Source organism: Lithobates pipiens, unplaced genomic scaffold, assembly GCF_037356315.1.
Source record: "Lithobates pipiens isolate NorthernLeopardFrog02 unplaced genomic scaffold, aLitPip1_a1.2 Scaffold_16, whole genome shotgun sequence".
NCBI classification, from domain to species: Eukaryota; Metazoa; Chordata; class Amphibia; order Anura; family Ranidae; genus Lithobates; species Lithobates pipiens.
The window spans coordinates 650,787,948-650,815,752 of NW_027507748.1; the positions used below are offsets into that span (position 1 = coordinate 650,787,948).

The 27,805-nt window shown below is 44.5% G+C and overlaps 1 protein-coding gene across 1 annotated transcript in view; it reads left to right on the plus strand.

Moving 5' to 3' along the window:
• LOC143984501 (collagenase 3-like) overlaps positions 1-27,805 on the plus strand; it is a 65,894-nt gene that overhangs the window by 33,933 nt on the left and 4,156 nt on the right. Inside the window, exons 2-9 of the mRNA XM_077484643.1 lie at positions 5,207-5,367; positions 6,414-6,562; positions 6,645-6,770; positions 7,867-8,028; positions 10,686-10,788; positions 13,684-13,817; positions 20,016-20,175; positions 21,084-21,190. Of these exons, the coding sequence (XP_077340769.1) occupies positions 5,240-5,367; positions 6,414-6,562; positions 6,645-6,770; positions 7,867-8,028; positions 10,686-10,788; positions 13,684-13,817; positions 20,016-20,175; positions 21,084-21,190 (1,069 nt within the window). The 5' untranslated portion in view covers positions 5,207-5,239. The remainder of the gene's footprint in view (positions 1-5,206; positions 5,368-6,413; positions 6,563-6,644; positions 6,771-7,866; positions 8,029-10,685; positions 10,789-13,683; positions 13,818-20,015; positions 20,176-21,083; positions 21,191-27,805) is intronic.

Here is a 27,805-nt window from a genome sequence, read left to right on the forward strand (position 1 = left end):
AAGTCCTTCACACAGCTTTGGACATGCACAGCTTCAAGCAGCAAGCTGCTCACACACCACCATCCTACACAAATCCCCTCGTTATATGGGCTGTGTGCAGCTGGGCACACACCCTGCTCGCTAGCCTCAAGACCCGGACACAGGGTTGGAGATCCCGTCCCACCCATAACTCTCAGGGATCTCCAAACTACAGAATCCCATCTGGAGCTAGCAAAACCTGGAGAAAACTGACAGAGCAGTTTTCTCCATTTAAACTCTACACTCTGTAGTCCTGCAGTCCGCAGATATGCAAACTCTGTGTCTCCTTTACCTCTAATTTCATAGGGACAGAGCCTCGCTCTGTCACATATCCCCCCCCTTTGTTTCGATCCGGAGGGAGGAACACCAACACCCATCATGATGGTTGGGACACCTCTGTGCTGGCTGTCAGCCACGTAGGCCCAACCCTTTTTCCGGGTGCGCTTCCAGGAACATTCCCCCCTGGATCTTAACAGGTTCCTATATTGTCCTATACTCAGCCTTCCTCTTCTTTTGGGGTCCCTGGGCTTATTCACTTTTCTTGGGGGAACTCTGCCTTCCTTGAGCCCTCCTTTCAACTTACAAATACCCATTTTACCCTTCACCATCGGTATTTCAGGTTCAAAACAGTTTTTCTTGGTACCCACTGCAACCAAATCATTGTTTACAGAACGAACTCTTAACAGATCACAGCTTTCCATATCATCAGTGCTTTCCAATTCAGTGTTTGTTAGAAGAAGACCTGAGGAGGGACTACGTCCGACGGGACCATAGCACAGCTCCACCTCACCCATTGTCAAACACTCCATGGGTACCTGTTCTAACAAACTACCCTGACCCAAGCATAAACCATTTTTTCCCAGGTGTACACATTACATTGTTACGGCAACCAACATTAACACTTTCTCCCATAGTGTCTCCGGGCACCTTAACTTGTACCCCTGGGCCAGTGACAGAAAGCATCTCTGCTACTGCTGAGTCCATTCTGGGCCCTTCCTTCTCATGAGGCCTAGCGGGTAAGGCAGTATCTGCGCCCTCTACTGACCACTGCTCCGCCGCACCTCGGACCACACCAGCAGAGATTTTTCTAGTCACCGCCCCAGACGGAGAGACCTCTGATATCTCAAGCAGTTCTCTCGCGTGCCTTCCATACCAATCAATAACTAGAAGTACGCTCACAGAGAATCTGGAGATCCTGTGCCAAATGGTTAACCATTGGTCCCACCAATTCCACTGTTGGTCATGGTTTCCCAGCACTGCCTGTACCACCTGGCTCCACCCATTGGTGCTACGCAGCACCACCTGGTCCAACTGCGGTGGAGATACCCAAGTATACAGCGAGTTCATTTTTACCAACTCTAGCATTTCCAGTAAGGTTTCGGTCATCTCTAAACATCCCATGTCTAAACACCAGAACTTTCTAGGGTCTTCTACCCTGTCCAAGACATGGAGGGGCTCAGCGACTGCAGGTTGAGAGGGTGAGACATTTGAAGAGACCTCATCCTCCTTGGAGGTACTCATCACGGCCTGTTGTTCCCCTGGAGAGCTGTCAGACACATGTCTCACACTTATCCATTCTGCACCAGTGTTGGTGAGCCTCTGCAGGTCATTACAAGTCACACTATCACTTTGATACTCAATATCATTTAGCTGTGGAGCTGTGGACAACACATCTGCGATGCCAGTGCCCTGAACTGTTTCTTCAGAGGGGAGGGCAGCAACCTTTGCAGGGACCAGGACGCCCTCAACCACCAGCGGCTCTGCGATCCCCCTGTCTGGCATAGCAGTTGTGTCCACACCCTTGTTACTTAAGTTAGCCTTACCCAGCATGGCTAGCAATTGTTTGGCCCAGCTGTCCCAGTCCATTGTGGTTCCACCATGGGTGTTCCACAGCGTTGCATCACCTGCTGTAGAAAGCCGCACAGAAACCTGGGAATCATTAGCTTTAACTGCACATTCCTCACTTCTATATACATCATTTTGTAACACCACACTTTTATCAACGTTGCATTGGGGTGATGCTTCACCTAAAGCTTGGTGCAGCACACCATTTTGAACACCTTTTTCTGGTGGCACTACAGACACATTCAGCTTTGTACCCTCAACTTTTGCAGGCTGAATTAACCCCTTGCCTACTGGGCTACACGTAGGGTTGTGGGGCTGCACCCACACTCTCTCACTGTGTGGCTCAGTCGTAACATTACAGGAAACACATTTTTCAGCATTATAATCACCAATCACATCACATTGGCCAACACTATTGTCAGCATGACCATCAATATTCTCATTATGTGTTGACATAGCTACTGCTTTTGTGGGTTGTCTATGAGCCACCATAACCTCTGAGCAACTCTTCACAGCACCCGCTCTCTGTAAAGGGGCACTTTTGCCTATTTGGGCAGCTCCATAGCTGACCTGGGAAACTCTCTGCTCCAACACTGCAAGCTCCTTGGAAGTTTCCCTGGGCAACCCTGCAGCAGCTGTCACTAGGGAACATGGTACCAGCACTGTTTTGGTCACCCCTAGCTCAATTTTCCCAGCCATCTGCTGGATCATAGCAGGCATATGCAGAGTCCCCATGTCCTTTTCAGTCTTTAGCCCTGCGTCTAGTTGGGCTTTACGCTGCGCCTCCCCACTGCTCTGGGTAGCACAATGCAGAAAGTCTATGTCCATTTGTACTGCGGATCTCCCCACTGGACATACTCCCACTTCACTGGGTTCAGCATCATAAACTGAAACAGTCTTACCAGTTCCTGCAGCTGATGTCATAGCCTTCACTTGAGTGCGTTGTCTCACTGGTGTGGTGTCTCTATAGGCTGACTCCCCCATGTGGCCATGGAGCAAAACTGCAGCCTTTCTGAACCCACTGACGCCCCCTGTAGGTAACACAAGATCCTTGTTGATAGGGGTAACTGCAGACTTGCGCTCCAAAGCTGGTTGGCTATAACTCATGCAGGATTCAGGCTGATGTACTCTCCTTTCGGGACTGACCCCTTTGCCTAAGCGGCCATGACAGAAAACTTTACGTTTCTCTGGATTTCCAAATCCTAGGTCTTCCGGCGACACTTCTCCCGTCCTGGAGCATTGCTGGCGGCCCGTGATACGATGGAACTCTCCTCTAAGAAGAATTTCCTCTTTAAACTTGCTGTAGTCATCCTGGTCCCCATCCATCAAATGGTAAACCGACCGGAACTCTATCCGCAATAAGGTTTGCAGCAGTTTTGGCCACCGGTCCCTAGGCCATTTTCTCTTTACAGCAACTTTTTCAAATCTTACAAGGAAGTCTCCCACCTCCTCTGTAGGCAGCATGGGTTGCACATAGTCAGAGGCCAAGATCTCAGCCCCTTGCAGTGCACCCGACTCTTTGCGATTCCGCTTGAACCATTCATTCGCTGTCTCACATGTCACTGGCCCCTTTTTACTGGTCCTACAAGGTGGAGACATCTTCTCAGGCCATGCTGAGCTCACTTCTTGGCATCTCTTCCATGACTGGCTCTCACTCGTTGCCATTGGATACCACTTCTGGGGACACAGATATATATGATCACAATCATTAGTAGATGAGCTCCAGAATTCATCAACCTCCCATCCAGCTTGGTTATTCCACAAACATTCCTGTGACAAGGGGCAATGGGCAACAGCATGTCCCCACTCACTACAACTAATGCAGCGCAGAGGCCTCCTTGCGTCATGCTGTGGCACCTTTGGGCTCAGGCTGCCAGGAACAACATCCTCTTTTACTTCTCCTTTAACTCGGGGTGACATGATCAATTTACCCCAGATCACAGCGATGTCAGACTCAGACAAATTCTCTGGTGTGGCTGGGGCATGTGGTGAAATACCCTCTAGCCACAATAGCCGCTCCCTGGCTTTAGCAAGGATTGCTTCCTTTTTTTGCTTTGACCGTCCCATCCTTGCAATCACATGCACACAGCAGCTTGTAACAGTTCTCAGCAGAGAAAAAATAAAATAAAAAATCTGATGTTTGATTCTTCCTTCACAGGTACACAACCCGCATGCAACACAGTCCATCAAATAAACGTATACGCAATGCTGTTCGCCTGGCTGCCACACACAGCTAGCAGTAGTTCCTGATGCGACTCACCATGGAGCAAGGACCCGGATTCCACCGTCTACATGCCCACATTCGAGCACCACTTGTGACATTGGGGTAATTAGCTCAATTGGTAGATGCCTTTTTTTAGTCCACATCAGTCAGGCGTGTATGGTTAAGGGCCTGGTAGCCCACGTTTATTAGAAGAAAACAAAATATTAGTCCATCCAGTAATCCCACGCAGGGGTCCAAGCTTAAATTAAATACAGCAAAATCAGAACGAAAATGCTAGCCCACCTGGCTACTCTTCAGCAGTACTGCTGCTATAGGTACTTGCCCCGTCCAACAAACTGCTTGGACGCACACAGCTTCCAACCCTTCGACACACAGCACACGGCTCCTTGGACGCACACAGCTTCAAGTCCTTCACACAGCTTTGGACATGCACAGCTTCAAGCAGCAAGCTGCTCACACACCACCATCCTACACAAATCCCCTCGTTATATGGGCTGTGTGCAGCTGGGCACACACCCTGCTCGCTAGCCTCAAGACCCGGACACAGGGTTGGAGATCCCGTCCCACCCATAACTCTCAGGGATCTCCAAACTACAGAATCCCATCTGGAGCTAGCAAAACCTGGAGAAAACTGACAGAGCAGTTTTCTCCATTTAAACTCTACACTCTGTAGTCCTGCAGTCCGCAGATATACAAAAACTCTGTGTCTCCTTTACCTCTAATTTCATAGGGACAGAGCCTCGCTCTGTCACAGCGGCATTAGGGATATTTCAGAGACAGATGTAAAAAAAAACACAGATTTTTACATACTGTCCCTGGTTTTACTGAGGCTGGCAATCCTGATGGGGCCCCCTAGTGGCTCGGGACCCTCGGGCAGTGCCCGAGTGGCCCAATGGTCAGTCCACCCCTGTGTCACCCCATAGCAGAGAGAATTTCTTATTGCTTATCTGGATCGCAGTAGGATTGGAACAGGTCCAAACTGAGAGTAGTCAGCCAGCAGGCATAGGACATCACCTATTGTGCCAGAAAACACCACACTGTACCCTTCCGAACATGTCTGATATTGCTTGCATTTTCTGTTAGCCAATAAATAGTGTCATTTCAACTACTTCTGTACAGGCACATAGAACACAAGCTGGCACTATCTTACCCATGGACTGGGATTTTGTGTTAAAGAAAGCTAACATGAAGGATCTGGCAAGATGTGGAGTCCCTGATGTTGCAGGCTATAAAATAATTCAAATGAATTTAAAGTGGTCCTCCATAATCATAAGTTACCAGTAAGTATAATATATATATATTCAGGGAATGCTATGTATAGTGGCTCATATGTATATCATTTTTTGTAGTTACCCTATAAATATCACTTGCACCATGTTAAGAATGTATATTGTCATTACACTAACCCTGTAGCTGGTTAACCCCAATTAGGCATCTTTAATAGATGTAGGCTGTGTAAATATTCTAGTAGGAAAAAAATGAATAGACAAACATAACTTCCCTTACTATATGTGAAATCCGCACAGCATTTCAGTGAGTATATGACATGATTAGACATAATATAGAAAAGTGGCCATTAACATAATAAGATAAAACACAGTCCATTAACAAATAGCAAATCAATTGTGCACATGTAAAATTACCATAATCGGTAGAAAAATGTGAAATATATAAAAAAAAAAGGGTAATCCAGGTGCAAATAAACGTAATTTTTTGGAGTGTTGTGGTCACGCTGCCTTTCACCATCCAGAGTCCACCTAGTATGTTCCAGCAGCTCACCTCAAGTAGAGACCACAAGGGTCTAACAGCGCTTTCGGTATATAAAAATCTAGCAACTGGTCACCAATCTAATCTCCTCTCCTCAGATCACAGACCCAGAATAGAATAAGTGCGGCAGTCTTTGGATGGTTACTATCTCTACCAATATGCCGTCATACTCCTCCTCTCCTCCATTCAGTGGGGGCCATATGAGATAAAGGAAATCTCCATTGTGCGGTATTTAGTATAAAAAAGATGTATTCAACAATAATAACTTATATTTCATTAAAAGACAATCAGCATCGATGTATATTGGAACTTCCGGTCTCAGCCGCGACTGGAAGTGACGTCACCTGGCTCCTTCCGGCGCGCTACGCCACAGATCACATTACTTTCTCAAGGGCCTGGAATGTAGGTGGCACAAAAGAGTCAATGATTTCAAGGAAAACAACTACTAACAAATCCTTATTTCTGCCCAAAGTGGCAGCCAGCCATTTCTCGTATTTCTGACTGGATTTTGATTCAAGCGAAAGACTTCATATATTGACATTTTTGGTCTGCACTACAGGATTTTTAATTATACTCCAGATTTACCTCCAGCTGAAGTAGATAAAGCTATACAAAAAGCCTTCAGAGTGTGGAGTGAGGTGACTCCGCTTCAATTCATCCAGCTTCAGAACGGAACGGCAGACATGATGATATACTTTGGTGTGAGAGGTATATGCAATTTATATCATTTACAACAGACATGGATATTTGTACGTGTTATTAAATATTTTATATCTGTGGTGTCATCTAGAACATGGGGATTTCTTTCCTTTTGATGGCCCTTCAGGTGTGCTAGCTCACGCCTTTCCTCCTGGTGACCACATTGGTGGAGATATCCATTTTGATGATGAAGAGACATGGAGTGTAAATGTTTCCGGTAGGTGGCATCAATAATTTTTAGGTTCTTTACTTATTATAGCTATGAGGCATCCTTATTGTAGTGCTCTTTGTACGCTCCTTAAAAGGCATAGTTAAGGCATAATCTTTTTCTAACGTTTTCTTCGAATTATCAATATGAAACGGGTGGCCACCCTAAATTAAAATGTACCTTCACCTTCTCTTTTAGTAATGGATGAGCGTATTATATTTTTCTGATGTTGCACATTATTGGACAGGCGCAACCAATAAGCAATATTTTATTCATTTTGAGTTGTGAGAACACAATATTTGTTTGCAGGGGTCACACCATTTACTTTTAGGTTTAGGTGACAGCATGGGATTACACATTGTTTCATTGTATCATGTGCAGGGCCATCTTTAAAGCAGGGCAAAAGGGGCAACTGCCCCGGGCTCATTCATTGATGTGGCTCCCAAAGCAGCTGCCCCTTTGAGCCCGCGCTGCCTAAGAATAGTTGATAAGAGAGTTCAGATTGGCCCAAAAAAATGTTTGCCCAGGGTCCAATTAATATTAAAGACTGCCCTGATCGTGTGGTCTAATTCTCCCCCCTTCACAAATTACACAATAGGACAATAAGCATTTTTTATGGGGTTAAATGCCTTTTCTGCAGAAGCTGGACCCATACTTTCTACTTTTTGTCCTGGGCGAGAATGATGAATCGCCCAGACTTCTAGCCAGGTGTAACCCTGCAAGCACCACCTGGCTCTATAAAAGTTGATTCAAGTGAGTCGGCCAGTTATTGGCCAAAAAGTGAGTCCTATCCTATGGAGGAGATGATTGATCTTCTCTCGTTCAGCCTGGGCATACAGCCCCCTCACTAACGGTGACAGGCAAAACTTTGCTGTGACCTAAACTTCCCGTTATCCAGCTCTAGTGTACATTTCTCATATATTCCTATAGAGAGTTCATTGTGGGGGGGGGGGGGGCTAGGATTTCATAAGCAGCAATCAATTAAAAAACCTATCTACAGTAAACAAACATTAGAATCAACGCAAATACAGTTTAAATATTAAACTATGTATAATACAGTATTTAAGTATTAGTGTCCCCTTTAAAACATGTATTTTCCTTATAGACTTCAATTTGTTTTCTGTGGCTGTACATGAGATTGGTCACTCATTGGGATTGGATCACTCTGGAAATCCTCAGGCTCTTATGTTTCCCTTCTATACACACTTTAGTTCAGAGGTCTTTACCCTTCCGGCTGATGACGTCCTGGGAATACAGGAGCTGTATGGTAAAGTTTCCATATATTTTTTCAACTTATGTGTCATATATATGAGTAGTATATTTCAGAATATTGGTCAATAATTATCTCTCTAATATAGAAACTTGCATGCTTTTTTTTGTCAAGATTGTTTATAATGGATGCTAACATAGATAATCTGTATATACTGTATTTCTGTCCCTAACAAACACTTAAGTACATCATAATTAGAATTGTGGTAGTGCGATTCATCAGCTTAAGGCTGGGTTCACAATATTGCGAATTGGAATGCGGGTTTCTCCGCGTCCAATTCGCATGTCAGGAGATTGTGACCGGCTCTTTATGGAGCCAGTTCACACATCTCCAGAGCAGCTCCGGTGTGAATTGTAAAGGAGTCATGTGCGTCTTTTGGTCCATTTCAGGTCAAGTTCAGCCAAAAATTGAGACTGAAATCGGACCTGAAACGGTGAATGGGGACACACCGGACCTTTACTGTGAGCTGCTCTGTGCTGCGGTGTGAACCCAGCCTGAAGCCCAACCAAACCTTGCGTTTAAATCAGCTAAATGCATTCTAGGTGTATCAAACCAAAAAGTGTTCAAAGTCTTATGCCCCGTACACACGATCGGATTTTCCGACAACAAATGTTGGATGTGAGCGTGTTGGCTGAAAGTCCGACCGTGTGTATGCTCCATCGAACATTTGTTGTCGGACTTTCTGCCAACAAATATTGGCTAGCAGGTTCTCAAATTTTCCGATCATGTGTACACAAGTCTGACGCGCAAAAGTTCACACATGCTCGGAATCAAGCAGAAGGAGCCACACTGGCTATTGAACTTCCTTTTTCTCGGCTCGTCGTATGTCTTCTGCGTCACCACATTCCCACGTCCCTAATTGTTGGCCAACATTTGTGTGCCCGTGTGTATGCATGCAAGACAAGTTTGAGCCAACAACCTTCAAACAAAATTCTATGGTTTTGTTGTTGGAAAGACCAAGCATTACAGTTTGTTTTCTTACGAAAGCAGCCACAGTCGGAGTAGAAAAACGTGTCCCCTGCCAGCAACTGCAGAGTGGGTTGTTCATTCTTGGTGTGGAGGCAGTGGTCTCCATGTGGAGGTCCAACACACCCCCTACTGAGTCTTACCTATAGCTCTGCAATCAGCAAAGCTCATCTGATTATTAAGCAATGGTTATGACTCAGCTGTGGCTGTGTTGGACCTCTACAGAGAGACCAATGTTTCCACACAGACAGTAATACCCCATACACACGGTCTGATTTTCCGACGGAAAATGTGCGATCGGATCATGTTGTCGGAAAATCTGACCGTTTGTGGGCTCCATCGAACTTCTTCCGTCGGATTTTCCGATGCACAAAGTTTGAGAGAAGGATCTAAGATTTTCCGACAATAAAATCCGATTGCATAAATTCGGATTGTGTGTAGACAATTCCGAAGGACAAAGTGCCACGCATGCTTAGAATAAACTAAGAGACGAAAGCTATTGGCTACTGGCCCTTTTATAGTCCCGACGTACGTGTTTGATGTCACCTTGTTTAGAACGATCGGAAATTTCCGACAACTTTGTGCGACCGTGCATATGCAAGACAAGTTTGGGCCAAAATTTTGTGGTCGGAATGTCCAACCGTGTGTATGGGGCATTAGGGTCCTTTGTCGTAGCATGTTGGCAGATGGCAGGCTTCTCTACTCAGGCTGAGGCTGCTGCTTAAAGCAAATATACTGTTATGCCTTGTACACGCGATCGGACTTTCCGACAACAAAACCGTGGATTTTTGTTTGAAGGATGTTGGCTCCAACTTGTCTTGCATACACACGATCACACAAATGTTAGCCAACAATTACAAATGCAGTGACGTACAAGACGTAGGTGATATCTCCATTACGAACACAAGTTTTTCAAGACCGATCGCTTCTGGCTCGTACTTGATTCCAAGCATACGTGGACTTTTGTCCGACGGACTTGTGTACACACGATCGGAAAGCCCGTCAACAAACATTTGTTGGTGGAAAATGTGAGAACCTGTTAGCCAACATTTGTTCGTGGAAAGTCCGACAACAAATGTTCTATGGAGCGTACAAATGGTCGGACTTTCCACCAACAAGCTCACATCCAACATTTGTTGTTGGAAAATCCGATTGTGTGTTCGGGCGTAAGACTTTTAAATTAAGGATTTCAATTATTATTGGAAGCCACTGGGCTTTAAATTTGCTGTCCATGGTAAAATATTATTGTACCCATACCTGTCCTTACCACTTTGTTTTTAAGGATCAGTAAGGATCTATTACTGCTAATTGCATTAACTAGAAGAAGGTAGAAATAGGCTGGCTATAGACATGAGATAACAGCTGGATGCATGTTTATGGTTCAGAAGCAGTTTTTTATTCAAGTCTGCTACATAGAGATACACGTCTGTACTGCCAGAATGGGCATGTATATTCACTGAGCTGACATTTCAGTGTCTGCTCAGGTCTGGGGGGAAAAACAAGGAAACAGTTGGCGCATTGACAATACAAAGCGCTGCACAAACTGTTGGCGCTATATAAATCATGTATAATAATAATAATGAATTACTTGATGATCATCTAACATCTATAGGTAAACTTTAACCAAATACCATAAATGTTATAATAGTGAATTTAATATATTATTTATTTCTGTACGTATGTTCCAGGCTCCAAACCGTCAAGGATTATAACCCCAACAATCTGTAGTCAGGAGCTTCCTATGGATGCCTCAGCTCACTGGGAAGAAAGTGTGATTACCTTCAAAGGCAGGTATGGAATAAGCTTTTAGTAGTAGACAGGATTTTTTTTTTTTTAAACAAATGGATAACAGAAGCTGTCTACCATGAGTTGAGTAAACTGGTTTGCAAATCTGGTTGACCCACAAACAAGTAAAGTAGTAAACCGCTGTTTTTTGTTTTTGTAACCAGCAAAGTCAAGCCATAATGTGATAGTATGCATCACATACTTGCACATTATGTGAAACTTACCTTAGAATAAAGCCTTAAGGCTTTCATCTTCACCCGGTCTTTCTTCCGGGTTCACAGACACCTGCTGTGTGAGTGGCTGATGCCTTAAGGACGTCACTGACGCACATGTGCGTGGAAGCTGCCGTTTAATTTTTTTCCCACAAATAGAGCTTTCTTTTGGTGGTATTTAGTTACAGCTCGGAGTTTTATTTTTTGCTAAACAAACAAAAAAAGATGCAAAAAAATAAATAAATCATGTTTTAATAGTTTGTTATAAAATTTTGCAAATGGGTCATTTTTCTCCTTCATTGAAGTGCGCTGATTAGGCGGCACTGATGGGCTGCATTGGTGGGCACTGATGGGCTGCATTGGTGGGCACTGATGGGCTGCATTGGTGGGCACTGATGGGCTGCATTGGTGGGCACTGATAGGCTGCATTGGTGGGCACTGATAGGCTGCACTGGTGGGCACTGATAGGCACAGATAAGGCGGCACTAATAGGCACAGATAAGGCGGCACTGATGGGCACAGATAAGATGGCACGGATGGGTGGCACGGATGGGCACTGATAGGTACCACTGATAGATGGGACTGATGGGCACTGATAGGTGGCTCTGATAGGTGGCACTGCTGGGCACTGATGGGCGGCACTGGGGTGCAGCACCTTTGAGGCAGATTATGGGCACTGTGGGTGGCACTGTGGGCACTGCTGGGTGGCACTATGGGCACTGCTGGGTGGCACTAACGGGGGGCACTTACTTTTTATTAGGGTGGCACTGCAGGGGGCAGGTGGGCACTGGCAGGGGGCAGGTGGGCTCTTGCATTGCTGGCCGTGATCGGGACTGATGTCCCGATCACGGCCGCCGGTGATCGGCTCCGTTATATCACCTGATCAGCTGTCATTGGCTGACAGCTGATCACGTGATAAGGGGTCGGGATCGACCCCTTGCACGGATCGGTGATCAGGCGAGTCTCATGGACTCGCCGATCACAGAGCGCGCCGCGCGCGCCCCTCAGGGGGCATGCAGGCCGCTCGTACACGGGACTACGTCAATAGACGTAGTCCCGGAAAAGGAGATCCGCGCTGTAGCCGTCATTTGGCTATAGCGCGGATCTCAAGTGGTTAAACTGCACTGAGAAATTTCTTTGAAATGATGCTTTAAAACGACATGTCCTATGATTCCTTGCCCATCCTTCACACTGCACATGTGCACCAAATACAATAAAGCCACCAGCCACACTGTGTATGCACACCTTGGCATCCAAATGGGCACAGTGCTAAGCACCTCAACCTCACTGTGCACACACCCGAGCAAGCACAATGAGAAGAAGCCCAGCCACATTACACATGCGCACCTTCTGCATAAAGCCTGAGCATGCACAAAATAAGAAAGACCCAGCCCGGAGCACACTCGTCAGTCAGGGTGGCTCCAGGGAGACCTGCAAGGCATGAGTAGATATTGGTCACAGTCCACTTACAATGGTAATTATGCTAGACACAGGGGCTAAACACAAAACTGGACTGGAAACACTTTAAGCTTAAAGAGGAGGTCTGCCAAATTTTTCTTTTAAAGTCAGCAGCTACAAATAATGCAGCATACCTGTCCAGGGAGCCCGCGATGACAGCACCTAAGGCCGAACCGCCCCTTGGTCTTTGGATGCTGCCGCCGCCATCTTCGGTAAGGGAATCAGGTAGTGAAGCCTTGTGGCTTCAATTCCTGGTTCCCTACTGTGCATGCGCGAGTCGAACTGCGCAATCCGAATGGTCCCTCCTGTCTCTGGGACTCGGGTGTCTCCCAGCAGACATCGCAGGGGAGCTGGGAAGTGGCATAGACCCCTGCGGGGGTCTAGGCCATGAAGTGGGTGCAAATACCTGTTTTATACAGGTATCTGTACCCACCTCCCCCTGGAAAGGTGCCAAATGTGACACCGAAGGGTTCCGAAAAGCGGAAGTTCCATTTTTAGGTGGAACTCCGCTTTAAGACCTTATATCAGTAGATGACATACAGTATGGCAGGGATATGCAATTAGTGGACCTCCATCTGTTGCAAATCTACAAGTCACATTGCTTCAGGGTGTCATGCTTGTGGCTGTTATGCCGCGTACACACGGGCGGACTGTATGGCGTACTTAGTCCGTCGAAACACATTTCAGCGGACAGTCCGCTCGTGTGTGGGCTTCAGCAGACTTTTTCAGCGTGCAGACTGGCGTACTAAGAATTTCGGATTTTTCGAAATTCTGTCCGTCGTACTTTGGTTTCAGCGGACAATCCGCTCGTCAGTAGGCTAGTTCGACGGACTAAGAATGGCGCATGCTCAGAAAGGATTTACACGGCGGAAGGGTGCTTTGCTGTGTATTGGACTTCCTATTTCTAGTCCCATTGTACGTGCTGTACACGTCATCGCGCAAGCTTTCGACGGACTGTTTGTGCATCCGTGTGTGGTCAAGTCCGTTCAGTCGAAAGTATGACGGACTGTCCGTCGGATTGTATGACGGACTAAGTACGCCATACAGTCCGCTCATGTGTACGCGGCATTAGTCTTGCTATGCCTTATGGGTATTGTAGTTCTGCAACAGTTGGAGGTCTGCTAATTGCATATCCCCGCAGTATGGTAAAGGAACTGTAAAAAATCAAAAATATAGCATAAAATGTATAAAAATAACACAACAGATTTTTTTTTGTTTTTATCATTTCTAGAAAAGTAAGGTTTCATCACCCAAATGCTCCTGTATCTAAATCATTCTCAACAAATTCACTTTGGAAAAATGTTCCAAATACCATAAATGCAGCTTATAACTCTCCAGGAAAGGAAACTCTTTATTTATTCAGTGGTAAGTAAAGATAATATTAATAGCATCATAACTCATTGCCAATGGAACTTCAAAAATGAGAAAGTACTTCTTGTATGCTGTTGTTCCTAAAAAATGGGCACTTTGCCTTGGACTGTGTTTGTTTTTTTTTTGTTTTTTTGAGTAGACTAAAATCTGTAGGTGTACAATGCCTTGAACAAGTATTCACACTCCTTAAAATTGTCCACATTTTTTAATGTTACATCAAAAACTTAAATGTATTTTATTTGGGATTTTATGTGATATATTGTACCAACACAAAGTGGCACATAATTGTGACGTGGAAGGAAAATTATAAATGGTTTTCAAAATCTGTTACAAATAAATATGTAAAAAGTTTGTTGTGCATTTGTATTCAGCTTTGTAGAACCACCTTTTGGAGCAATTACAGCTGAAACTCTTTTTGCGTATGTCTCTACCAGCTTGGCACAACTAGAGAGTGACATTTTTGCCCATTCTTCTTTGCAAAATAGCCCAAGCTCTGTCAGATTGGATGGAGAGCGTCTGTGAACAGCAATTTTCAAGTCTTGCAACAGATTCTCAATTGGATTTAGGTCTGGACTTTGACTGGCCCATTCTAACATTAACATGCTTTGATCTAAACCATTTCATTGTAGTTCTGGCTGTATATTTAGGGTCGATGTCCTGCTGGAAGGTGAACCTCTGCCCCAGTCTCAATAATTTAGCAGACTCTAATGCCGTGTACACACGGTCGGACTTTCCGGCAGAAAAAGTCAGAAGGAATCTTTTCATCGGATATTCCGATCATGTGCGGACCTCACCTGACTTTTTTTTTTTTCGAAAAATTCTGACGGACCTAGAAATAGAACATGTTCTAAATATTTCCGACGGAATCAATTCCTATCGGGAAAATCGCTCGTCTGTATGCTGTTCCAACGGACCAAAAACGACGCATGCTCTGAAGCAAGTACGAGATGGCAGCTATTGGCTACTGGCTATTGAACTTCCTTTTTCTAGTCCCGTCATACGTGTTGTACGTCAACGCGTTCAGGACGGTCGGACTTTGGTGTGATCATGTGTAGGCAAGACAGTTTCAGCGGAACTCTATCGGAAAACCGTCAGAGTAAAATGGTCGTGTGTACGCGGCATAACAGGTTTTCTTCTAAGATTGCCCTGTATTTGGCTCCATACATCTTCACATCAATTCTGACCATCTTCCCTGTCCCTGCTGAAGAAAAGCACCTTCTTCCACATGTTTGCTGTGTCCCCCACGTGGCTTCTCACAAAATGCAAATGGGTCTTTTTATGGATTTCTTTCTTTCAACAATGGCTTTCTTCTTGCCACTCTTCCATAAAGGCCAGATTTGTGGAGTGCACAACTAGTAGTGGTCCTGTGCAGAGATTCTCCCACCTGAGCTGTGGATCTTGGCAGCTTCTCCAGAGTTACCATGGGCCTCTTGGCTGCTTTTTTTATTAATGCTCTCCTTGCCCGGCCTGTCGGTTTAGGTGGACGGCCATATCTTGGTAGGTTTGTAGTTGTGCAATACTCTTTCCATTTTTTGAATGATGTATTGAATACTGCTCCGTGAGATTTTCAAAGCTTGGGATATTTCTTTTATAACCTAACCCTACTTTAACCACTTGCTTACTGGGCACTTAAACCCCCCTCAGTCCCAGACCAATTTTCAGCTTTCAGCGCTGATGCACTTTGAATGACAATTGCGCGGGCATACAACACTGTACCCAAATGAAATTTTTATCATTTTTTTCCCACAAATAGAGCTTTCTTTTGGTGGTATTTAATTACAGCTCGGAGTTTTATTTTTTGCTAAACAAACAAAAAAAGATGCAAAAAAAAATCATGTTTAACCACCTCGCACCCGCCCTATGGCCGAATGACGGCCGTAGAGCAGGCGCGTTCGTCCGGGTGGTCGTCCCTGGACGTCCTGATGTTTACTTCCGCAATGCTCGCCGCCGCGGGTGCGCATCGCGGAAGTTCTGTGTTCGCCGTGTCCCCCGGGGACAGGCAAACACAAATCGCTGTAAACGGCCAATCACAGCGGCCGTTTACAGCGTGATTGGCGTGTCCAATGGGAGATGATCTCATATGTAAACATATGAGATCATCTCTCAGCGCCGCTCTCCCTCCTCGCACAGACAGTGTGAGAGGGGAGAGATGAACGGCTGCAGCGGCAGCCGTTCTGCCTGTAGTAAGAAAAAAAAAAAAAGAGTAAAAAAATAAAATAAAAAGTGCCATCCGCCCCCAGAAGTGCCATCCGCCCCCAGCAGTGCCATCTGCCCCAGTGCCATCCACCCCAGTGCTACCTGCCCCCAGTGCCACCTGCCCCCAGTGCCATCCACCCCAGTGCTACCTGCCCCCAGTGCCATCCACCCCAGTGCTACCTGCCCCCAGTGCCATCCACCCCAGTGCTACCTGCCCCCAGTGCTACCTGTCGTCAGTGCCACGTGTCGTCAGTGCCACGTGGTGCCATCTGTCATCAGTGCCACCTGTCATCAATGCCACTTATCAGTGCCATCTGTCATCAGTGTCACGCGTCATCGGTGCCATGTATTAGTGCCACCTGTCATCGGTGGCACGTATTAGTGCCACGTATTAGTGCCACGTGTCTTCAGTGCCACGTATTAGTGCCACGTGTCATCAGTGCCACGTATAAGTGCCACGTGTCATCAGTGCCACATATTAGTGCCATCTGTCATCAGTGCCACATATTAGTGCCATCTGTCATCAGTGCCACCTGTCATCAGGGCCACGTATAAGTGTCATCATTGCCACGTATCAGTGCTATCTGTCATCAGTGTCACGTGTCATTGTCCTGGTGCTTCAAAAGTGTAATAAATAGTCAACAAGTTAGATGTGTAATTTATGTTCCTAGAACACATGATGGCGCTACCTGCATGTTGGGCCTCTCTATGTGGCCAGGCTGTGAAAAAGTCACACACATGTGGTATTGTAATACTCAGGAGGAGTAGCAGAATTTTTTGGGGGGTGTCATTTGTGGTATACACATGCCACGTGAGAGAAATAACCTATTACAATGACAATTTTGTGGAGAAAAAAAAAAATGAAAAATCTAAATTTTGCAAAGAATTGTGGGAAAAAAATGACAACATCAAAAAGCTCACCATGCCTCTTACTAAATACCTTGGAATGTCTACTTTCCAAAAAGGGGTCATTTGGGTGGTATTTGTACTTTCCTGGCTTGTTCGGGTCACAAGAAGCGAGATAGGCCACCAGTACATCAGATGTGATCAATTTTGTGCGATTCGCAGCACACCTTGTAGACTCTCTAACTTTCACAAAGACCAAATAATATCCACTAATTTGGGTTATTTTTACCAAAGATATGTAGCAATATAAATTGTGGCCAAAATGTATGAAGAAAAATTAATAATTTGCATAATTCTGTCACAGAAACCAAGAAATATGCGTTTTTTTTCAAAATTTTCGGTCTTTTTTTAATTTATAGCGCAAAAAAAAACCCCCCAGAGGTGATCGAATACCACCAAAAGAAAGCTCTATTTGTGGGAAAAAAAGGACAAAAAATTTATTTGGGTACAGTGTTGCATGACTGAGTAATTGTCATTCAAAGTGTGAGAGCACCGAAAGCTGAAAATTGGTCTGGGCAGGAAGGGTGTTTAAGTGCCCAGTAAGCAAGTGGTTAATAATTTGTTATAAAATTTTGCAAACAGGTCATTTTTCTCCTCGATGAAGTGCGCTGATGAGGCGGCACTGATAGGCTGCACTGGTGGGCACTGATAGGCTGCACTGATAGGCTGCATTGGTGGGCACTGATAGGCATAGTTAAGGCGGCACTAATAGGCACAGATAAGGCGGCACCGATGGGCACAGATAAGGTGGCACTGATGGGCAAAGATGGGCAGAGATAAGATGGCACGGATGGGTGGCACAGATGGGTGGCACGGATGGGTGGCACTAAGGGGCACTGATAGGTACCACTGATAGATGGGACTGATGGGCACTGATAGGTGGCACTGATAGGTGGCTCTGATAGGTGGCACTGCTGGGCACTGATGGGCGGCACTGCTGGGCACTGATGGGCACTGGTAGATGACACTGATGGGCACAGATATGTGGCACTGGGGTGCATCACCTTTGTTGAGGCAGATTGTGGGCACTTCTGGGTGGCACTGTGGGCACTGCTGGGTGGCACTGCTGGGTGGCACTATGGGCACTGCTGGGTGGCACTGACGGGGGGAACTTATTTTTTAATTGTGTTTAGTGATGAGGGGGCAGGTGGGCACTGGCCACTTATCCACAACTTTATCCCTGACCTGTCCAGTGTGTTCCTTGGCCTTCATGATGCTGTTTGTTTACTATGATTTTCTAACAAACCTTTGAGGGCTTCACAGAACAGCTGTATTTATACTGAGATTGAAATTACACACAGGTGGACTCTATTTATGAATTAGGTGACTTCTGAAGGCAATTGGTTCCACTAGATTTTAGTTAGTGGTATCAGAGTAAGGCTAGGTTCACACCAGAGTGATGCGGGAACGCTGCGAAACCGCTGCGTTTTCCCGCATCGCATGCCTCCCGCCGGCAGTTCACACTGCCCTATGCGGACTGCTGGGAGTGTCAGTGAAATGTTAATGACACCCCCAGATCAGTTCGCATATCGCAGTGCGATCTGCAAACTCGGACAGGAATCGGATGGCATGGTGTGAACACCCATGCGATCCGATTCTGCTGCGGACCAAAAAAAGGGTCCCGTGCGAGTTTGCAGCGGGTGCGATGCGAATTCAGCCATACTATCTGTATGGCTGAACTCGCATCGCACAGAGATCGGATGTGATTTGCACTGCAGTGCGGTGCGAATCACATCCGGTTCTCGCTGCCGCAGCGGTGTGAACCCAGCCTAAAGGGGGTGAATACAAATACACACCAAACATTTCATATATTTATTTGTAAACATTTTTGAAAACCATTTATCATTTTCCTTCTAGTTTTGTACCTCTTTGTGTTGGTATATCACATAAAATCCCAATAAAATACATTTACGTTTTTTTGGTAGTAACATGACAAAATGTGGAAAGTTTCAAGGGGTATGAATATTTTATCAAGGCACTGTAGACTGGTCTGATTATTCAAGTGATAATATTTCTCCTGAGCTCCATATCTGTTACATTATTAAGTTATAAAACTGTGAGAAGTATTTTGGTTATCATATACTGTATTTCCTTATATTAGTCCTGTCATTGGTTACTCCATCTCTAAAGCTGTGGTATGGCCTTACTTGCAGCCATATCACGGTTGCAAAAAAATCATACTGCACAATTCTTAAACACAGCAGTGCGATTTCCAGATATGCATTGAGCGCCACTTACTTCTGAAGTGATATTATTAAATATATAAAAAAAAAATGAAAAAAAAAAAGCCAAGAGGAGAGCCCAGTCACCTTAACCTGTCAAAGTCATGTGGTTGGCCTCGCCTCCAATGGTGGAGTTCTTTCTGCAGCATTAATGCCCTATACACAGGACCGGTTTTCCTGTCGGAATAAATAAAGGTTTTTCTGATGTAATTCCGCTCAAGCTGTCTTGCATACACGCGGTCCCACCAAATTCCGACCGTCAAGAATGTGGTGGCGTACAACACTACGACGAGCTGAGAAAAATTAAGTTCAATGCTTTCGAGCATGTGTCGACTTGATTCCGAGCATGCGTGGTTTTTGGTGCGTGGGAAAAGCATATAGACTAGCGGATTTTCTGAATTTTTTCCATCGGAAAAATATAGAACATGTTCTCTATCGACGGAAAAAGTCTGATGGGGCATACACACGGTCGGAATATACGATGAAAAGCTTCTGTCTGAGTTTTTCCATTGGAAATTCCGACCGTGTGTACGGGCATAAGAGATAGCGATATCCACTCTTTGCTATAAATATGCTTGCTAGAGTCTGACCAGCTCCTAAGGAAGTCAGACCCTCTAATCAGATGGATACTTTGTGATGTGTCAGTCTGTTAATTCATTTACTAAACTGCCTTTTACTTTTTTTTTTTCTGTACTTTTGTGGTTTGTGGGCAATGATATTGTGTAATCTGCTATACTGGAGAACAATCAATCAGATTTCAGTTTACTCAAGTGATCTTTAGGCCTAAAAGTCAGCATTTCTAATTAATACATTATCCCATTTATTACTAGTTATTGAATATCCACTAATTGTGAATGCTTGCATCTAGGAAGGAAGTTCTGGGCTGTCAATGGATCTACCTTGCTGAATGAAGGTCCTAGAGATATTGATGAATTTGGCATCCCGAAATATGTGCAGAAAATAGATGCTGCTTTTCATGATGCAAAGAAAGGAAGAACATTTCTCATTGCTGGAGATCTGTGCTGGAGGTAAATGCATGACAAATATGTTTCTATTATAATACAACACAGCATATAAAATCTTAACAGTGATTGTCATTCTTGGAATGATATACACTCTTAAAGACCCAATATGCTATGGACAGCTAAAAGCTCATTGGTGTCATGCAGATCTGTCAAGTGGTGTTGGCTCTAGAACTATGCAAGAACCATCAGATGGGAGGTAAATCAGCCACAGCTCAAGTAAACCCTAGTATCCTCTGAAGGAACCCTAGCATAACATATATTCTTTGGAATAAAACAGAATAACTACAGTGCTGCCAGGGCCGGACTGACAACTCATGGGGCCCCTGGACAATAGGAGATTATGGGGCCCCCAGGCAATCAGAGATTATGGGTCCACACAGTATACACACCCACAGTTTACAATCACACAGTATACACACACACAGTATACAATCACACAGTATACACACACACAGTATACACAGCCATGTTTCTATTGGCTGAGAAGGTACTGGAGAGGTGGGGCAGCTATAATCTCAGGATTTTTAGACCAAAAGGATGTCGGTAAGGGACATTTCAGAGACAGATGTAAAAAAAAAAACCCACAGATTTTTACATACTGTCCCTGGTTTTACTGAGGCTGGCAACCCTGATGGGGGGGCCCCCTAGTGGCCCGGGGCCCTCGGGCAGTGCCTGAGTGGCCGAATGGTCAGTCCGCCCCTTGAGTGCTGCTCATCTTTTATCCTTGGTTTTTAGACACAAAGCAGTGAGCCAACCTTTAAAAGTCAAAGCCCAACTGCAACCACAGCTTATTTTTTCAGTTTTGAATCAAGTCACCCCCAGAAGTAAAGCAAACACTTGCGCTGGAGCTCTACTTTAAACCGCAGAACAGATTTTTAAAATATTAAAATATTTTGCTCATGTTTGTTTAGTTATGATGAAGACAGAAAGCAGCTGGACAGTGGATTCCCTGTACATCTGGAGGCACAATTTCCTGGCATTGGGAGAAAAATAGATGCGGCTGATATGCATAATAATGGTAAGCTGGCCAATAAATAAGGGTTTTTAGATATACTGCATGCCCAAAGATTTATGAGCACTTGACTATAAAATCTGTATCGACTTGTTGGACACACCATTCTAAAGCCTAGTACATACTACTAGTTTTTTTTTTTTTCGTTTAACCCAGCTGGCTGAACATAAGAATAACCTGACAGCTTGGTTGGAGGCGCTGTACTAACCATGCAATGTTAGTACAGTTGTCTCTCCTGCCAAGCTATTGTGTACTGACAGGGGGACAACCCCCCGCCAGAACACACCAGTCAGCACTCTCTGCCATCGGGTGAGAAAGCTGATCAGATGCCAATCGGCAGACCTTTTTCAGTCATGCCCCATCTTTGGGCCTTAGTGGGCCATGTACTGGAAATTAACGGACTTGCAATAGGCATTTTAACTCCTTCCCACTCAGCCCCAGCATCCCTTTAAATGGGTCTTCATGCTCGGGGAAGGGGGTGCAGGACCTCTGGATCATGTAGCCTCTGTGATTGGCGGTCACCGTTGTCATATGATTGGGAGCTTGTTTTGCTGGTGAGATCTGTCTATGCCAGCAAGCAAACATTTACAGCAGTAAACCTTGGCCATCCATGGATTCATATGTGCATTATGAGGCTCAGGAGCTGAGAGAAAGCATTCCCAATTTTTTTCACAAGAAACAGTCAAGCTTTTGAGGCAAAATAATGTATTACTACCGTGCCTTGAAAAAGTATTCACACCCCTTGACATTTTGGATTTTATGCGATGGATCAACACAAAGTGGCACATAAATTGTGAAGTGGAAGGAAAATTATAAATGTTTTTCAATCTTTTTTTTACAAATAAATATGTGAAAAGTGTGGCGTGCATTTCTATTCAGCCTCCTTTTACTCTGATACCTCTAACTAAAATCTAGTGGAACCAATTGTCTTCTAAAGTCACCTAATTAGTAAATATAGTCCACCTGTGTGTAATTTAATCTCAGTATAAGTACAGCTGTTCTTTGAAGCCCTCTGAGGACTGTTAGAGAACCTTAGTGAACAAATTGCAACATGAAAGCCAAGGAACATACTAGACGGGTCACGGATAAAGTTGTGAAGAAGTTTAAAGCAGGGTTAGGTTATAAAAAAATATCCCAAGCTTTGAACATCTCACAGAGCCCCGTTCAATTCATCATCAGAAAATGGAAAGAGTATGGTACAACTGCAAACCTACAAAGACATGACCATCCACCTAAACTGACAGGCTGGGCAAGGAGAGCATTTTATCAGAGAAGCAGCCAAGAGGCCCATGGTAACTCCAGAGGAGCGGCAGTGATCCACAGCTCAGGTGGGAGAATCTGTCCACAGGACAACTATTAGTCATGCACTCCACAAATCTGGCCTTGATGGAAGAGTGGCAAGAAGAAAGCCATTGTTGAAAGAAAGTCATAAGTAGTCATGTTTGCAGTTTGTGAGAAGCCATGTGGGTGACACAGCAAACATGTGGAAGAAATTGCTCTGGTCAGATGAGACCAAAATTGAACTTTTTGGCTTAAAAGCAAAACTGTCGGGGCTGGGCTCAGCCCTTCCTTCTATGAGCAGACCTCTCAGCTGTCGGCTAATTGCCAGCTCCTATCTCTTCACAGTTAATCAGCTGTCACTGATATCCTGCTTGTCAGTCCTGCCTACTTAACCACTTAAGGACCAGGCCTCTTTTTCGGACTTGGTGTTTCCATGTTTAAAACAGTTTTTTTTTTTGCTAGAAAATTACTTAGAACCCCCAAACATTTTATATTGTTTTTTTTCTAACACCCTAGAGAATAAAATGGCGGTCATTGAAATACTTTTTTTCACACCGTATTCGCGCAGCGGTCTTAGAAGCGCACTTTTTTTGGAAAAAATTCACTTTTTTGAATAAAAAAATAAGACAACAGTAAAATTAGCCCAATTTTTTTTTATACTGTGAAAGATAATGGTATGCCGAGTAAATTGATACCCAACATGTCACGCTTCAAAATTGCGCCTGCTCGTGGAATGGCGTCAAACTTTTAGCCTCAAAAATCTCCATAAGCGACATTTAAAAAATTCTACAGGTTGCATTTTTTGCATTACAGAGGAGGTCTAGGGCTAGAATTATTGCTCTCGCTCTACCGATCGCGGCGATACCTCACATATGTGGTTTGACCACCGTTTTCATATGCGGGCGCTACTCACGTATGCGCTCGCTTCTGTGCGCAAGCTCGTCGTAACGGGGTGTTTTTAAAAAAAAATTTTTTTTTCTTATTTATTTTAATTTATTTTATTTATTTTTACACTTTTTAAAAAATAAAATAAAATGGATCACTTTTATTCCTATTACAAGGAATGTAAACATCCCTTGTAATAGAAAAAAGCATGACAGGTCCTCTTAAATATGAGATCTGGGGTCAAAAGGTCCTCAGATCTCATATTTGGGCTAAAATGCAAAAAAAAGAAAAAAAAAGAAAATCTGACATTTAAAAAAAAAAATATACCTTTTAAGAGGTATGGGCGGAAGTGACGTTTTGACGTCGCTTCCACCCTCCTATGGTATAGAGACGAGTGGGGGCCATCTTAGCCTCACTTGTCTCTATACCCAGCAGACGGAAGGACCCGATCGCCTCCGCCGCTACCGACGGCTCCGGTAAGCGGCGGAAGGTGCGGGAGGGCGGCGGGAGGGGGGGTGGCACCTCTCCCGCCGCCGATAGCGGTGATCTTGCGGCGAATCCACCGCGGAGACCACCGTTATCGTACAGCCGACCGCCGCCTGAAGAGATGGATATCTCGGTTGTGGCAGCAGCTGCTGCCGTTACCGAGATATCCCTCTTCAAAAAATGGATGTACATCGTCGTGCGGCGGTCGGCAAGTGGTTAAGCCGCCCAGTCCAGAGGAGCTTGGTCTTCGCCTACTGTCAGAAACCATGAAAACAGACCAAGACAGAAGTACAGTTAAATCACACTTGTTTAACCACTTGACCACTGGGCACTTAAACACCCTTAATAACCAGACCAATTTTCAGCTTTCGGTGCTCTCACATTTTGAATGACAATTACTCAGTCATGCAACACTGGACCTATATGAAATTTTTTGTCCTTTTTTTTCACAAAAATGGAGTTTTCTTTTGGTGGTATTTAACCACTTTCAGACCGGACCATTTTGCTGGTCAATGACCAGAGGTCTTTTTACAATTTGGCACTGCACTGCTTTAACTGGTAATTGCGCGGTCATGCAATGTTGTACCGAAACAAAATTTGCGTCCTTTTCTTCCCACAAATAGAGCTTTCTTTTGATGGTATTTGATTGCCTCTGCGATTTTTATTTTTTGCGATATAAACGTAAAAAGACCGCAAATTTTGAAAAAAAAATGATATTTTCTACTTTTTGTTATTAGAAAAATCCAATAAACTCAATTTTAGTCATACATTTAGGCCAAAATGTATTCAGCCACATGTCTTTGGTAAAAAAAAGTCAATAACTGTATATTTATTGGTTTGCGCAAAAGTTGTCACATCTACAAACTAAGGTACGTTTTCTGGAATTTACGCAGCTTTTAGTTTACGACTGCCTATCTCATTTCTTGAGGTGCTAAAATGGCAGGGCAGTACAAAACCCCCCCAAATGACCCCATTTTGGAAAGTAGACCCCCTAAGGAAATTGATAAGAGGCATGTTGAGCCCATTGAATATTTTATTTTTTTGCCTCAAGCGATTGAATAATGACAAAAAAAAATTATTATTTTTTTTTTTACACAAAGTTGTCACTAAATGATATATTGCTCACACATGCTATGGGCATATGTGAAATGACACCCCAAAATAAATTCTGCTGCTTCTCCTGAGTACGGGGATACCACATATGTGGGACTTTTTGGGAGCCTAGCCGCGTACGGGGCCCCGAAAACCAAGCACCGCCTTCAGGCTTTCTAAGGGCGTAAATTTTTGATTTCACTTCTCACTACCTATTACAGTTTTGAAGGCCATAAAATGCCAAGATGGCACAAAACCCCCACAAATGACCCCATTTTAGAAAGTAGACACCCCAAGCTATTTGCTGAGAGGCATTTTGAGTCCATGGAATATTTTATATTTTGCCACAAGTTGCGGGAAAATTACAAACTTTAATTTTTTTTTATTTTTTTTTCACAAAGTTGTCACTAAATGATATATTGCTCACGCATGCCATGGGCATATGTGAAATGACACCCCAAAATAAATTCTGCTGCTTCTCCTGAGTACGGGGATACCACATATGTGGGACTTTTTGGGAGCCTAGCCGCGTACGGGGCCCCGAAAACCAAGCACCGCCTTCAGGCTTTCTAAGGGCGTTACAGTTTTGAAGGCCATAAAATGCCAAGATGGCACAAACCCCCCCCAAATGACCCCATTTTGGAAAGTAGACACCCCTAAATTTAGGGGTACACTAGTGAGACTAGGTAATAAATGGCGGGTGCCCTGAAACTATAAAAAAATAACTAACCAACCAGCGTCACCTGTAACAGTTATATGGTGATCACTGGTGAAAGGGTTAACTAGGGGGCAATCAGGGGGCTTTATGCGGTAGTATATGGGGGTCCCTGGCGCTATAAAAAGCTGCGGCGAACCTAAATACCTACCTGCCTAACTAGCGTCACCTGTGACACTAATACAGCGATCAGAAAAATGATCGCTTATTAGGCTGGGTTCACACTGGAGCGATGCAGGAACGCCACGAATCTGCGGCGGGTTCCCGCATCGCATGCCTCCCGGCGGCAGTTCACACTGCCCTATGCGAACTGCTGGGAGTGTCAGTGAAATGTTAATGACACCCCCAGATCAGTTTGCATATCGCAGTGCGATCTGCAAACTCGGATCGCATGGTGTGAACACCCATGCGATCCGATTCTGCTGCGGACCAAAAAAAGGGTCCCGTGCGAATTTGCGGCGGGTGCGGCGGGTGCGGCGAATGGCTGAACTCGAATCGCACAGAGATCGGATGTGATTTGCACTGCAGTGCGGTGCGAATCACATCCGTTCTCATAAACCGCTGCAATGTGAACCCAGCCTTAGTGACACTGGCGACGGGGGGTGATCACGGGGTTAAACCTTTATTGGGGGGGTTAGGGGGGTACATTAGAACTAAAGGGGGCTAACCCTAACTGCCCTAACAGTTATTACAGTCACAAATGACACCAATGCAAAAAAAAAAAAAAATGCAATTGGTGTCACTGTGACTGGGGGGGCAGGGGTAATTGGGGGGTGATCGGGGGGTAAAGGGGGGGTGTGAGTGTGCCTGGCATGTTCTACTGTGAAGTGTCGTGTTGGTGCAACTCACCGATCCTCTCTCCTCCGTGCCGGAACGAAAAATACCGACACGGAGGAGAGATTACATCACTTCCTCTCCTGTGTTTACATTACAGGAGAAGAAGTGATGCAATGTTTCACTCCCATTCGTCAGGAGCGATCGCGAGGGGGTGGCCATGAATGAATGGCCGCCCCCTCATCCCGGATCGCTCCTGCGCGGATACCGACCGCCGCTGGCACCGGGGGGGGGCCCGATCGGGCCCCCCACCCGCGGTAAGGCAGGGACGTACAGGTACGCCCATATGCCTGCCCGTGCCATTCTGTCGACGTACATCGTCGCGCGGCGGTCGGCAAGTGGTTAATCACCGCTAGTTTTTTTATTTTTTTGTGCTATAAAAGAAAAAATACCGAAAATTCTGTAAAAAAATGAATTTTTCTTTGTTTCTGTTATAAAATTTAGCAGATTAGTAATTTTTTCTTCATAAATTTTGGCCAAAATTTATACTACTACATATCTTTGGTAAAAATAAGTACAAATTGGTGGATATTATTTGGTCTTTGTGAAAGTTCTAGAGTCCACAAGCTATGGTGCCAATATCTGAAAATTGATCACACCTGAAGTACTGATGGCCTATCTCATTTCTTGAGACCCTAACATGCCATAAAAGTACAAATACCCCCCAAATGACCCCTTTTTGGAAAGAAGACATTCCAAGGTATTTAGTAAGAGGCATGATGAGTTTTTTGAAGTTGTCATTTTTTCCCACAATTCTTTACAAATACAAGATTTTTTTTACTTTTTTTTTTTTTCAAAATTGTCATATTATCAGTTTATTTCTCACACACAGCATATGCATACCACAAATTACACCCCAAAACACATTCTGCTATTACTCCCGAGTACGGCAATACCACATGTGTGAGACTTTTACACAGCGTGGCCACATACAGAGGCCTAACATGCAGGGAGCGCCATCAGGCGTTCTGGAGCACCCAGGACAATTCTGACATTCTCTCCTACATGTAAAAATCATCATTTATTTGCTAGAAAATTACATAGAATCCCAAAACATTATATATATATATATATGTTTTTTTAGCAAACACCCTGGAGAATACAATGGTGGTCATTGTTTTTATCTCGCACGGTATTTGCGCAGCAATTTTTCGAATGCTTTTTTTTGGAAAAAAAAGTTTTGTGCTTAAAAAAAAACACAGTAAAGTTAGCCCAATTTTTGCATAATGTGAAACATGAGGTTACGCTGAGTAAACAGATACCTAACATGTCACTCTTCAAAATTGCACACGCTCGTGGAATGGTGCCAAACGTCGCTACTTAAAAAT